A 13428-nucleotide genomic window follows, 5' to 3' on the forward strand; every position below is an offset into this window, starting at 1 on the left:
TTCGGAGGGAGGGGGTCTACACTCTCATTCCAGGGGAGGCTCCTGCCCTCTTTAGCAGACACTTTGTCTTCCAAAACAGAGATAACTATTTATTTTGACTATCAATCTAAACAAACTACAAACTACAAACTACAAACTATGAAAAACAAACTACAAACTACAAAAAACAACAATGGCCTCCTCCAGGGCTAGTATCTCCTGTCGGCCATAAACTGCTGCGCTGCCATGATCAGAGGCGTCAGGCTGGAGGGTGGCTTGGCTGAGGTTACAAACGGATGCTGACCAAGAGAAAAACAAGAAATGAACTTTCCTCACAGGCTGAAACAAGCTTTCTCTGGCTACTGAATAAATGCAGAAATGAGGGCACTCTGTGCACCTCTGTCTCCACATCCAGGACCTTGTGACCACAGGCAAACATGGCTCACAATCCCACGACTCCATTGACACAGATGTCTTCAGCTTAAGGAGATTTGGTCTGGGAGACCTTGAAAAGCTCCTTCCAACCCACCCCGGGCCAGGATTCTCCTTTGTTTTGCTTTGGAAAGCCCCCAGATCATTCTTAGGAGCAGGGTCCATCTGATGCCTTGCACTTGAGCAGATGAGGAGCCCCTGGCAGCGGGCAACTGGCACACCCTGCAGCCGCTTTGCCTTTTACCTGCAGAAGCTCCTGGGCAGACCAGCGCCTGTCCTCGTCTGTCTCCAGGCAGCAGTGCAGAAAGTCCCGCAACCAAGGCGACTGCTGCCTGGGGTTCTGCAGCTTTGGGGAGCCCCCGGAGCTTATCAGCTGTTGAACCTAGAGAAGAAGGAAACACCAAACTCTACCTGTCTCCTCCGCAGCCCAAACTGCTCAAATAGACCCCCCCACCAGACAAGCTCCACTCTCCAGTGCCATCTTCCTGCCTGCCTGCCAGAGGCTGGGAGATGTCTTTCCTACCCCAGCCAAAAGAACTACCCCAAAGCCACTTACAGCCACAGCTACTCCAACATGCAAAGGCCCTTGCCTTGACCCCCGATTTCACTGCCTGATGGAATTAGGAGCAACTCCATCAGCAGAAGCACACTTTGCTTCTCTGAGCACTGACACTAGCTCTACAGGCAACCTGGATGGTAGAATTTGTTCCAACTCTACTTTTCCCAAGTATTGTTCCATTAAAGGCAGCGCAGCACCGCTCCCTGCTCCCTTAGGCAGAGCTTCCATCTAGCAAAAGGCATCACGTTGTTTTGTGGTTTTCATGATGAAATGGCAGGGGGATGATCTGGACAAGAAGCTCAAGAGACTATGCAGCCTGGAACCTATTGTCTCCAGGTGTTAACAAGCTTCTCAGGCAGAAGGATGGGGACAGATTCTGTTAGAGTGACAGAGAGTAGCTGCAGCGTACCGTGCGGGAGGTTTTCATCAGGTAAGGAGGCGCTCCTTCCACCATCTCGATCCCCACGATGCCGAGGGACCAGATGTCCACTTTGGGGCCATAGGGCTTCCTGGTGAAAATTTCTGGCGCCATCCAGTAAGTAGTGCCAACAGCTGATCTCCGTTTGCTCTGCTCAGCAGTGAGCTGAGCAGCGAGGCCAAAATCAGCTGAGGAGAAGAAACCACTCTGATCAAGGCAACGCAAATTAGGAAAGCCAACAAAAGAATTCCCCATGGTACCACGTCCAAGAAAGCAGTGTGGAATCCAGCTGCAAAAGGGGCCGTATGGGCATTCATCAGGCCTGTAGCCAAGGAACTATGGAATTGGCCGCTTAGCAAAAGCCCCCAGTTTCATGCGGTGGCTGTTAGCTGCCTGAAGCTTTAGACTGTAATTGCCTCGCTCAGGAAGGGACACACACAACCCAAGGCCACTCCTGACACCACCTTCTTGCCAGCCACACCTCCCTGCACCTCGCAGCCACGCTCTGCGCTGGCAGCAGGGCAGCCTGCCCTGCCACAGGCACCACTCTTGAGGAACTGGCAGTCACCCAAAGGCAGCCCCACACCACAGCCCACCGCAGCTCAGCCTGGCCAACGACACCCACCCAACTTGACAGATCCGTCCAAGCCCAGGAGAATGTTGTGGCTTTTGATGTCTCGGTGGATGACTTGCTTGCAGTGAAGGAAATCCAGGCCTTGCAGGCACTGAGAGAGGAAAAAGAAACACCAGCCTAAGAGTTCCCGTTCGGATTGCATCCCACAAACAGGGAAGTGGCACATCTGCAAGACTGACTTGCTGAGGGATGCTCAGCCATGGCAGGACACGCTGCTGGCAAGGCCAGGAGCTTGCTGCTCCAACACAAGGACAGCGCTGCCTTTCTAACTGAGGCTGTAGTTGCTTTTGAAAGAGAAAGGGCAATTGTTCCTCTGGCCCTGCAAACACAGACTGCAAGATCACTCCTGCAGTGGCTGTGCTCCCTCCAGCAGGAGTGCATTTCACACGCGCTCCAGGCAAGTGTTTAGAGAGGCAAACACAAACAAACACACCAGAAGAAGGGCAGGCACACTGGCAGGCACTTCAGGTGCTCTTGCTACTGCCTGTCGTAACAGAAAGGCAGAAAGGAAGCTTGGAAGACGACACCACTCCTCTCCTTAGCAGCCATGGGGAAGGAGCAGCCCGCCCAAGCCATGGGAGGCACAAGCACCATCCCTTACCTCCCGAGAGACAGTTGCTATCTCTCCTTCTGCCATACGAGTCTCTCGAATGACATCGTGCAGAGAACCTCCGTCCATGTATTCCATCACGAGCCAGAGGTCCTCGTCAACCAGGTAGCTGAAAGGAGAAAGCAACAGCCCGGGAATGAATGCCTGCATTTACATGACGGATTCTTGTTTCCCTGTCTCTCACACAGGAAGACAGGAGGAAGTCAATGGTCTTTCACTAGGTTCTACAGGGCTTGAACTCTGTGCAGTCTAAAAGACTTCTTGGTATCCACACCCGTGCAAAACACTGGGAACAGGCTGAGGGAAATACGATCTACAGTGCTTGGGCAGCACTTAAGACCCATAGGAAAAAAAATCAAACCCTAAACCCAACAAAACAATGTGGAGAGAGGGCAGGAACTTTCAGGCTCTTGACTCAGTAAGACAGGGCCGAGTCAGGTCTTGGAAAGAGCACTTCAGACTATGTATGCCCACAAAGATTAATGCAGCCCCAATGCAATCTCCTCCCAAGATGCTGTAGATCAGCCCAGAAACAGGAATTAACAGCTCCATCCTCTGCCAGCCACCAAAGGAGTGGTTGAACCTCTGGCTTGCAGGGTGTGAAGGACCCTTCACGGCAGAATAGCAGAACCACTCACCTGTCTATGTAGTTCACGATGTTGGAGTTCTTATTGTCACGCATGACCTGGATTTCATTCACACACAGTTCACTGCTGCTGTCTTCCACCAGACTAATTTTCTTTATGGCCACCTAAAACCACATGGAAAACCATGAACCAAAGAAATCTGTGGCACAAGACCACAAGGGGAACATGGAGACAGTGATCTTGGGATGACAGAGCTGGGCTGGACCTAATTGCCTTCCAACTAGACAGCAGAGGAACTCGAAACTGAGCTTGCCAGAGCCTCTTACACCGCTTCCTTGGGCGCCTGTCCCAGGACACAGAGCCAGACATCCTTTGCCTTGTAAACCCAGGAGAAGCACCAGGTTCTAAACTCTCCACCTTAAAACTCTAATGTCACTCCCTGTGCCCACAGTCTTCCCCAGGGCCTTATTTCATCATCATCATCATCATTTTCATTTCACACACCTCTTGGAAGCAGGAAGCCATTCTGTGCTGGTGAAAACCGAGCAAAACTGCTGGCAAAGCTTTGGCAATTCTAGGGGGCTTCATCATTACTCCAGCAGCCACTGGCACTGTTTTCCATTGCACAACAGAAAGCAAACTCTTACAGACATGACAGATAAAATGCCGTCCTAAAAACATCCTGAGGGTATTCCCCCGAAGAAATACAACCCTGCATACTTTACAGAAAAAAATGCCATGACCATGAAAACATCATTGAGTACACCCCCAAAAAAGACAATCCTAGCTCTTCCTCGCTTCAGGAACTTTCATTCCGTTCCACTAAAACACTTTCCTTCACATCGCTGACATTTGCAATTACTGCCTGACTGTAAAAAGAAATAACCCACTCCTTGATCCTCTAGCAATACACGCCAGGCAGGCTCTGAGCAGGGCTTAAGCCCTTGAGGGACTCCTTGCAGACCTCTTTCTCTAAGCACAGTTCCCAAGGATGGCACTACAGTTGGCAAAGGAACTACCAGCACAATTCCCACGTGTTTGCGAGCAGCCAGAAATGAGAATTCAGGAACCTTGAGCTGCAGCCCCAAAGAGAAGTGCCATGCTCTATGACACCACCTTGGTGTTAAGACCCAGCCAGCGTGTCCTCCTCTGAAAGATACTGCTTGGCCTCCTTGCATTCCTTGGGGCAGCTGAGGAGAACAAAATCCGTCCCCACAGTATTTGGCAGGCAGACGCTACTCTGTGCTTCATCTGCCTTTGCAGCAAAGCTCGACCGGCGACCCAAAGCTCAGGCACAGCTCACAGCAGAGGGGAGGGCACTTGAGAGCTGCAGCAGCTGCAGCGCTGCTTGACGCTTACCTCTTCTCCTGTGGCAGTCTCCACTGCCGTGAACACCGTGCCAAAACCCCTAGAAACAAAACAACAGCTTAGGAAGGCGAGGTCCTTTAGTCCCTGCAAGCAAGTGCAAGACACCGCAGTCCAATAGGAAAAGGAGCCCTGGTGCAAACAGCAAATGGAACATGGCCCAGATCCTGGTGTGGGTCTTTTTACCCTTTTCTCTTCCTCTATCTGTGCATGTGTGGATTTTTTCCAGGCACACACGTGCCACTTGGGCCTTCGCACACCTCTCCTTGGAGGTTATGCCAAACTCAGGCACCACCACACAGGCCTTCTGGGAAGCCTGAAGCCATGTAACAGCCATTGGAGGAAAGCCTCCAGACACACCTCCTATCTCCAGCTGGCAAGGAAAGAAGTCTCCAGCCATAGCTGCAGCTACAGCCAGAGCAGGCAAAGGCTTCCATTGTTGCACAGACAAAATGGAGAGGTACTCAGAACACAGGATCCTTAGACAGCTGCGTTCTGGGTCCAGAGCCATCGGCAGCTGCTTCTCTTCACTGCCCAGGGCACAGGAAGGCCTTCACTTTTCCTGTGAGTTCTTGTACATTTGGCTCCTCACAGAGGAAATACTGCAAATCAATCCCATTTACAGTCAGCAGAGCTGGCTTTCAAAAGGGAACAGCTGGGTGGATTCTTTGCAGGAAAGGCCTAAACCCCACAGGATCCACAGGGGTTCTGCCATCAGGGAGATGATGCCTTTTCCTGTAGAGTGCACTGGCACTGGGCATCCCCTGAAGCTTTGGCTTTTGCCACCTCAGCTACAAAAGAGAGCTGCTGCTTTCATTTCTGCTTTTGCCTTCTACACTGGGTGGTGCTCCTTCTGACCACTGAATCCTGTTTTCCACAAAACACTGGAAAGAAATGTTATTGAGAGCTGTCCCCTGACAGCTATCTTGACCTGACCGCTACCTGGACCTTTGAGGCAATGAAGTTTTGCCTCCTTTCATTCCCACATATTCTCTATTCTCTTGAGACTCGATTTCTCCTCTGACAAGTAGCAAACAGGCACAACACACTTGAGGGACAGGACATCTGCCAGGTGCTACTCTTTGCTGCAGAAAAGACATTGCCAGCATCCAGATGTCCTTGCCATGCCTTCGGACCACAGCTATAACTGTTATAAATTAAGCTCTAATGTTCTGAGAGATGGCAGCATCTCAACACAGCGTCTGAACAGCTTTGGAGCTTGCCTGACGTCACTCTGGGGAGATGTGACACCAGCAAAATACACAGCCCCTCTTTTTGGAAGAGGGAAGGAACTTTGAGGAAGGAACTGTGGCTGCACTCACCCTTTGCCAATAGTTTCCAGTTCTGTGTATTTCGCCTCTGGATCTCCCTCGCTCACCAGCATCCCTGCAAAAATCCAAAGGGAAGATGCTCATTTCAAGACAGAGATGCCACCCTGCAGCAGATCAGAAAGGCAGGGCCACTCTCTGGGACACTGGGCCCTTTCAGCTCAGTCAGCTGGGGATCAACACCACCACCGCACCACCACCACCACCACCACCACAAAAACAGCAGCAGCAAGACAAGCAGCTCTGCAGCACAGACGGCCTGCACCCAACTAAAAGCCTAAACTAAACATGTCCAAGCACATGGAGAAACAGTCAGAGGAGACAGGGATCAGAAAACCATAACCAAGTAAAGTGATTGTTGTCTATAAACATTAAGGGCCACAGGAAGAACAAAACCTTTCTGTTCGTGGCAATAAACAGCCTGTGACATTCAACAAAAGCCTTAAACCTTGCTAATATCAAAGGCATCTTGGGTTCTGGAATCAGTTTTTATCAACAGCTGCCCTTTCCAGAACAGGAAGAACATTGCAAAGTGCTTCCAGCAAAGGTACAATCTCCACCTTTAAGCTGGACTTTGCCTAAACAATGCCCGCCTGCCTTTCAAGAGAAGCAGCAGCTCATGTTCTGACCTAGCGTGATGGGCCTTAGGAAGGAGGTCCCCCAGCCTTTAGGACAGGCTAAGTTCTGCAGATGACCTTGGCTGTGCCCCACAGCAGCCGGGCCCCACAGGGCTCCCTGAGGCCTCCTCCTTCGCTAGGTCACAGCCTCCTGCTTCAGAGCCACAAATAATCCCTCTTTTGCCTTTTGCATGGAGGGAAGCTCAGGCAAAGCCAAGCCAGGCCGAGCTGCCCTCAGAGGCAGCAGCAACACCCCCGTGGCTCCCTCACCACCTCAAAGCACAATAACACGTCCTGTGTGGAGGCCTCAGCACCCGACACTCAGCTGAGGAAGATGAAGAGGAGGTGGGACAGCTCATGCTGACACATGCACACACAAGGCACTTGCTCCAGCAGACAAGGATCACAAAGGACCTACTCAGCACGGCCAGGCATTCATCCTTTTTCCTCTCACGCAGACCATCTGTGCTGCCAGAGGAACTACTCGTGCTCCAGGTGCACGAGCTGCTCGTGCTGAAGTTTCCAGCTTCAGGCCTGGAGGCTTCTTCAGAGCCCGCAGCTGAACTTTGTGCAGGTGCAGCAACTGAGGAGGTGGAGCTCTGGGACAAGACAGGAATTTGGGTCAGAATTTGGGTTGTGCAGACATGCCCCATTTCAAATGCAAGCCCCTAGGAAGATGCTGCAGGCCTCATGCAGGCCTCTTCCCCTCTCGGCTTTTGCTACCCACTTATCCAACTCAAGGCACAAAACCCAAAGGCCGATTTACATGACGGACAAAATGATACCAAAGACACTGCTAACCAAAGCAGGCACTTACTGATGTTGCCTGCTCAGGCTGTGGGCTCACAGCAGGGACAGGTTCAATGGCACCTTCCTCCTCTTCAGCCTCTTCCTCAGGTACAGAGGCAGCCAGAGCAGGTGCTGACGCTGCCCTTGCACTCTGTGGAGTGACAGACAGCAGCGTGAGGGACAGGAGAGAACCTGCCACTCACAACCTTATGTATGTTCAGTTACAGGCCCTGCTGCATCTCAACTGTTCCTTTAGCTACCAACAGCTGCTTGGAGGAGAGGGCAGGTCCCTCCTGGGGACAGTGTCTCCTCCATATCCTGCAAGGCTGTGAACTGCATCTTTGCACTGCTCTCTTCACCAGGAACAGGGCGCCTGCACAGCCACTGGGCACAAAGGGCCTCACTTGGACCCCAGGAGCATCCAAAGACATCCTAATGCTACCTCTCATCTCTTCCTGAAACAAATTCATGGCCCCTGTCACAACAGTGGAGGCTGATGCCTGAACCTCCAAGTACCACACCCCTTTTCCAGGCCTCATCAGGTGGGGAAATGCCCTGGAAGGGCTGGAAAGATTCCAGCCCTCAGCAGTTGCAGCCACACAGAGGATGTGCTGTCTGATCAGAAACGTGCACCTCTTGCTTTCCTGCAGCCACAGGGCTACCCAGAGCTGCCACTTACTGATGCTGGAGGCTCAGGCCCTGCAGTGGCAGCAGGTGCAGCTTGGAGGGCATCTTCCTTCCCTTTGGCCTCTTCTTCAGGAAGACACACAGCCACTGGAGGCTCTGAGATTGGTCTTGGGCTCTGCAGACAGACAGCAGCGAGAGGGACAGGCAACCTTCTTTCTATTCAGCTCTAGACCCAGATGCAGTAAGGAGAAATCATCTGGAGACAAATGGGATTCTAAATTGCTCAAACCCAAGTAAAATGGGCCAATTACATGGGACTGCACTCTCTTGTACGGGAGCAATTCCATCATGCCTTAAAGCACCAAGCAACCCAACTTTCATCTGATTAAAAGCTCTGAAATGCAACTCCAGAAAACAACCAGGGATCCTCCTCCTCCTCCTGCTGCTGCTGCAGCTGCTGCAAAGAGCCTACTTTCATTCATCCAACCAGGCTGGCACCAGGCTGCACCAGGCCCAGTTCACACCTTACTCCACAACCGTCAAACGCTACCAATGCCAAAGGCTCCTTTCCCACTCACCCATGGACCGGATTCTCTCCAGACATGGGCAATGTGACCTGCAACACACAGGGGAAAAAGAGATGGATGCTGTAAGAAAACTTCCCACACTGGGCAAGCCCACCAAAGAGTCAACCCAAAACCAGAGCATTCTGCTTTCACTACGTCCCTCCAGCAGCAACACTTGTGTCACACAGCAAGCAAGACAACAGCACAAAATACTGCCTTGTGCCTACCTTTTGTCCTCTGTGGCCACTCAGCCCATAGAAACTTGAGACCCAGGAAGTCCAAGTGCTTCTGTAACAGTCACTGCTCCTGCCCCACCCCACCCAGCAGGAGCTACAGCTCCTCTCTTTCCTCTGCTTCACTTTTCTGAAGACATTGTATGCAACAATTGCCATGAGCTTGCTGGAAACGTTTGCCCAGAAAAGCTTCACCCAAGTCCCCCCTCAGCCATGGTGGCAGTTCTATGATGACACAGCATGGCAACAGCTCCTGGGCTATGGAGCACACAAGAAATCTTTTGAAATGTCGACCTCAGAGGTCTTTTCCAAGCTGATTCTGTGATTTCATCATAGAGCTAATGGATTCTTTAGCACACAGGAAGTGTCAAGTTTCACAGGCACATCCTGGCATGAGGGAATGCAGACAAGAAATGCTTCCCCTCAGTCCTAGAGAGCAGCGCACAGTTTTTACAAGGCCTCCTGCCAAGCTCTCTCACTCTTCCCATGCTGGAAGTTGTCTTGCTTGAGTCAGCAAAGCGAGGAGATTCCAGACTCCACTGCCACAGGCCATGCCGTGGTGGGAGCAGAAAACCCTGCAGGCTACGTTACAAATGCTGTCCCATGCCCCACTGGCTAGAGACACCCCCTTCTTAGCTGGAGCTGTTGACAGCAGCTTTACCCAACCAAATGCCCCTTTGTGGCCTTTTTGGTTTCCATACGCTGCACTGAACAGAAATGCCTACTTACGGGCCAGGTGGGTGAAAAAGTACCCAGAATAAGCCACAGAGAAAGCCGTGCAAACTGCAGCACACACTCTCTCCATGGCTTGAGCAGCGCTGAGCAACTCTGCACCGGACAACACCTGTGAGCAAAAGCAAAACTGCTCCGAGTCCTGTCCGGGTGCAGCCGGCTGGCAGAGACCTCGTCGATCAGCAGGTCCCGCCTGCAGCCAGCGTGCCAAAGAGCCGCTCTGCACACGGAGGCCTTCCGCGCCTCGGCACAGCAACTTTGCCTTGACAACGCTGGCATGTGGCTGCTGACATCACAAGAGCAGCCACATGAGGCTGCTTTGTGAAGTCATGCATAGAACCAGACCTCCTCTACAGCTAACGCCAAAAAAAGCCTGCAAAGTTCTCCTGTGCTACAAAGCAATGCAAAAAGCCCCCCTAGTTCCTAACCTATTGCTCCAGGCGTCTAAGAGTAACTCAAAAAACATACCAAGCCCCTATAACCCACACTGAGATGCTGAACACCCAGAAGGAACCAGGATGTGAGGAACCACATTTGTGATCTTTGGGTACTAATGCTTCTGAGAGAAAAAACAAAAGTCTTGTTCCAGCTGGACCTTCCTTATTTCTAGAAGCAGCAAACAAGGAGAAGCACTAATTTCATTACATTTACAGGTCTCTGCTGTGTACAGAGACAAGGTCATGGATCTTTCAGCACTATTTGTTCAAACCATTTTGAACATGGGTGTGACATTTTGGCAGGAAAATGCCATGACTGGAAATGCAAGTGGAATCGTTCTGTCTGGCTTGCTTTAGCGGAGAGGCCTTGACACCCCAGCCCCACCACCATTTCCACCCCCCACACATTTTTGTCCTTTCACGGTATTTCTTAGAACACAGGGCTGAGGATGGGTGGCATGGAAGTGACAGCTCTGACACACAGCTGAAAGCATCAGGGCCATGCTAGCATGTGAAAGAAATTGGCCAGGAGACAGGACTCCTGCTTGATGCCTTTATTAGGATTCAGCTCTTGGGGGGTGGGGGGGACCCGAGGAGTTGCTTGCACCATGGCCATTCCCACACTGGCAGCTCCAAGGAAGAGACACAATTCAGCTTTGCAGCAGCACACACTGCAGAGCAGGGACTTTTGTCCTCATGACAGTAGCCAGGAGACCTGATATTCTGGCTCGTTGTCTAGGGGGGTCAGTCCTTTCCAGTAGGTCATGGTAATGCAGGAAGATGGTTTCTAATCAGGCTTAGGTGATACAGGGAGATGATCTTTCATCATAACTTGCTAGAATATGTTTCTTTGTCCTTTTATTCTTCTGTTAGCTTGTTGTTTTGGTGTCTTGCATGCCTTAGTTTGCATACTACTCGGTTGCACAGCTTCCTGGGAGTTTCTTCCTTCTAGTGTGGCACAGCATCCATGGGAGTTGCCTCATTCTGTGGCATACCTTGCTAATGGGTTGCTTTTGTTGGTTTGATTTAGCTCCCATGGGAGCAGCTTTGTTACACAGTAGCAAGCAAGTAAGGGGAAGGGTACAGGAATGTCTCATAAAAAACTTCAAAACACTTCAGAAACTGGTAAGTAATTAACATTACTAAGAACTATCCGACTAAACAAGGGGTACAAGGTTTACAAATGGGATAAGAGCATTAACTGTACGTAACTAAACGCAGTATTTTAACCGGGGTGGATTTCTTGAGAGATTTTATTCATGACAGCATGTAGGTCTGTTTTTCTGCTCCAGCAGAACAAGGCAACCCAGAGTGGTGACACTGACACCAACTGGGTCCAACCAAGCCAGAAGGAGCCCAGCAGGGTGATAGGAAGAGGCAGCAAAGTGGCAGAACCAATCCCCACACACATGCCCAGCGTGGTGGACTGATGGCACCACTGGCACCATCACTGCCACACAGAGGGTGCAGGGAACTGCCACTGCAGGTCCAGAGCTGCTCCAGGCAGCACCAGCAGCCCCCATTGACCATCAGAACCACTCTGGAGCCCCTCACCATCTTGTCTTTCTTCCAGGGGCCACATGTGAAACTTCACCTCTGTTGGTCAAGCCATTACTTCTCTTGCACAATTTTCTTTTCATGTTTGCGGACTCATCATATAACACTATATATAACACTAATATATATCACATACATATATATACATATATACATAAACATATACATTTATATATATATATATATATAACACCAATCATATTGAGAGTTCTATTAACTCTGTAACTGATTTTATTGTTAAACTTTAAAATTTTCTACCATCTTGCATAACGTATTTATTCCCTTACATGAGGCGTATTTCTGCTTGCTTAAAACACATTCCTGCTTTATGTCGTACTTCACGTCTCTGCAAATTTATTGTTCTAAAACTCCAAGCCTTTTCCAAGGTCTCAGGTCAAACTTTGTATCTGTCTCTACCTCTGAGCCTGGATGCTCAAGGCCTTGAGAGCTTGCTGTGCCTGCATTTTCCACACCAGCGGACAAGGGAAAGGCTACAGACGTCATCTTCTGGAGTTCTGTAAGGACTTTGGCACTATTCCCCACAACATCTTCTGCTCTAAATTGGGAGAGAGGTGGCTTTGATAGAACTGTTCAGTGGAATTGGAATTGGTTGGACGGGCATATCCAAATGGTAGTAGTCCATGGCTTGCTGAACCTATGGGCATCAGTGAAAAGTGGTGTTCCTCAGGGGCCCATATTGGAACCAGTGCGATCTTCATCAAGGACAGAAGACAGAGGGATCTTGGGCACCCTCAGTCGATTTGTGGGTGACACCGTGCTGAGCGGGTGACATGCCTGAGGAATGAGGTGCCATCCAGAGGGACCTGGACAAGCTCAAAAAGGGGGCCCATGGGAACCTCATCACCTTCAACAAAGCTGGGATTACAGCCCAGAAAGCCTGTGTCCTGGGCTGCATCACACATCTGCAGTGTGGGCAGCAGGTCAATGGGGCTGCATCTTCACTCTGCTCTGGTGAGACCCCATCCAGAACACTGCCTACAGCACTGAGCCCCCAGCATAGGAAGGACACGGACCTGTTAGAGCAAGTGCCAAGGAGGCCACCAAGATGGTCAGAGGGATGGAACACCTGTGCTGTGAGGGACAGGTGAGAGAACTGGGCTTGTTAAGTCTGGCAAAGATAAGACTCTGGGAGACCTTACAGCTCTTTCCAGTATCCCTGAAATCCCAAAGCATTCTATGATTCTATGATTTCAGGTGAACCAAGTAGCTTTCTTCATACTGGCAACTGGTGCTATTTATTGCATGTTTCACCCTCCAAATCAGCAGTTCTTCAAGAAACATAAAAAATACCTTCCTCTTTCAAAATCTCACAAGACATTATAAAGCTCCATGCTTTCAAGTACTTTCTTGACGAGAATAGTAAACCACTGGTCTTGTGCAAAACAAGATGAGAACTTACATGATCACCTGTTGTGGAGTACGAGGCATAAGAATGTTTTATCTCAAACATTCTGTTCCAACAGAAATTTGTGACTGGAAAAGAGGGTGCTGTGGAGATGGGAAAGCGCTGAGCTTTTAAGCCAACTTATTTTTCTGCCTTGAGACTTGTGCTCAGTACTGATAGGTGAACTCCCACTCCTGACTCCCTTCCTGGACAGCACCAAGAAGGGCTGACTGCACATGTCCAGAACAGCGGCAAAATCTGTTCCACAGAAGAGGTGTACACCAGTAAAACTATACAAGAAAACAGATCGGTCTCTTTTAGTCTCTTGTGCTCTCTTTGTTCACCACATTCCCAAGTAACAGTTTCTTGACATGATCTCACGTTTTCAGCCTGAAAAGAATTTATAAGGAACATCACAAACCCTATCAGGTCAATTGTGACACAACGGACCAGGAAAAGAGGGTGGGAGTTCTAAAGCCTTGCATGAACTCTTGCATGCACTGTGAGTGAGACTGGCATTGGAAAACTGATCCAAATGGTGAGAAGCTGCAGC

At 50.3% G+C, this 13428-nt stretch overlaps 1 protein-coding gene across 2 annotated transcripts; it reads right to left on the minus strand.

Annotated features, from left to right (window-relative positions):
* Positions 1–62: 62 nt before the first annotated feature.
* Positions 63–9707, minus strand: LOC111941729 (serine/threonine-protein kinase PAK 3-like). 2 transcript variants are annotated; one of them, XM_023944902.2, is made up of 13 exons: positions 9474–9707; positions 8524–8561; positions 7998–8120; positions 7347–7469; positions 6948–7128; positions 5907–5970; positions 4579–4627; positions 3271–3383; positions 2624–2741; positions 2014–2113; positions 1380–1576; positions 656–793; positions 63–278 (listed from the first exon to the last, which is right to left on the minus strand). In XM_023944902.2, exons 1-13 carry the CDS (start codon positions 9547–9549, stop codon positions 189–191), a joined length of 1410 nt encoding a protein of 469 aa, XP_023800670.2. In that variant the 5' UTR covers positions 9550–9707; the 3' UTR covers positions 63–188. The 2 variants fall into 2 exon arrangements, with proteins under 2 accessions (XP_023800670.2, XP_023800672.2); XM_023944904.2 differs by lacking the exon at positions 1380–1576 and having other exon boundaries at positions 9474–9628.
* Between the last annotated feature and the right edge of the window lie 3721 nt (positions 9708–13428).

The sequence above is a fragment of the Cyanistes caeruleus genome, chromosome Z (genome assembly GCF_971803275.1).
Source record: "Cyanistes caeruleus chromosome Z, bCyaCae1.hap1.1, whole genome shotgun sequence".
Classification (NCBI taxonomy): Eukaryota; Metazoa; Chordata; class Aves; order Passeriformes; family Paridae; genus Cyanistes; species Cyanistes caeruleus.

Coding starts and splice junctions, on each gene's coding strand:
- LOC111941729 (XM_023944902.2), bottom strand. CDS start 9,549: ATGGAGAGAGTGTGTGCTGCAGTTTGCACGGCTTTCTCTGTGGCTTAT. Junction 4,628..5,906: donor CTGGAAACTATTGGCAAAGG/GTGAGTGCAGCC, acceptor TTTTGTTTCTAG/GGGTTTTGGCACGGTGTTCA. Junction 1,577..2,013: donor GGACGGATCTGTCAAGTTGG/GTGGGTGTCGTT, acceptor TCTTCTCCTCAG/CTGATTTTGGCCTCGCTGCT.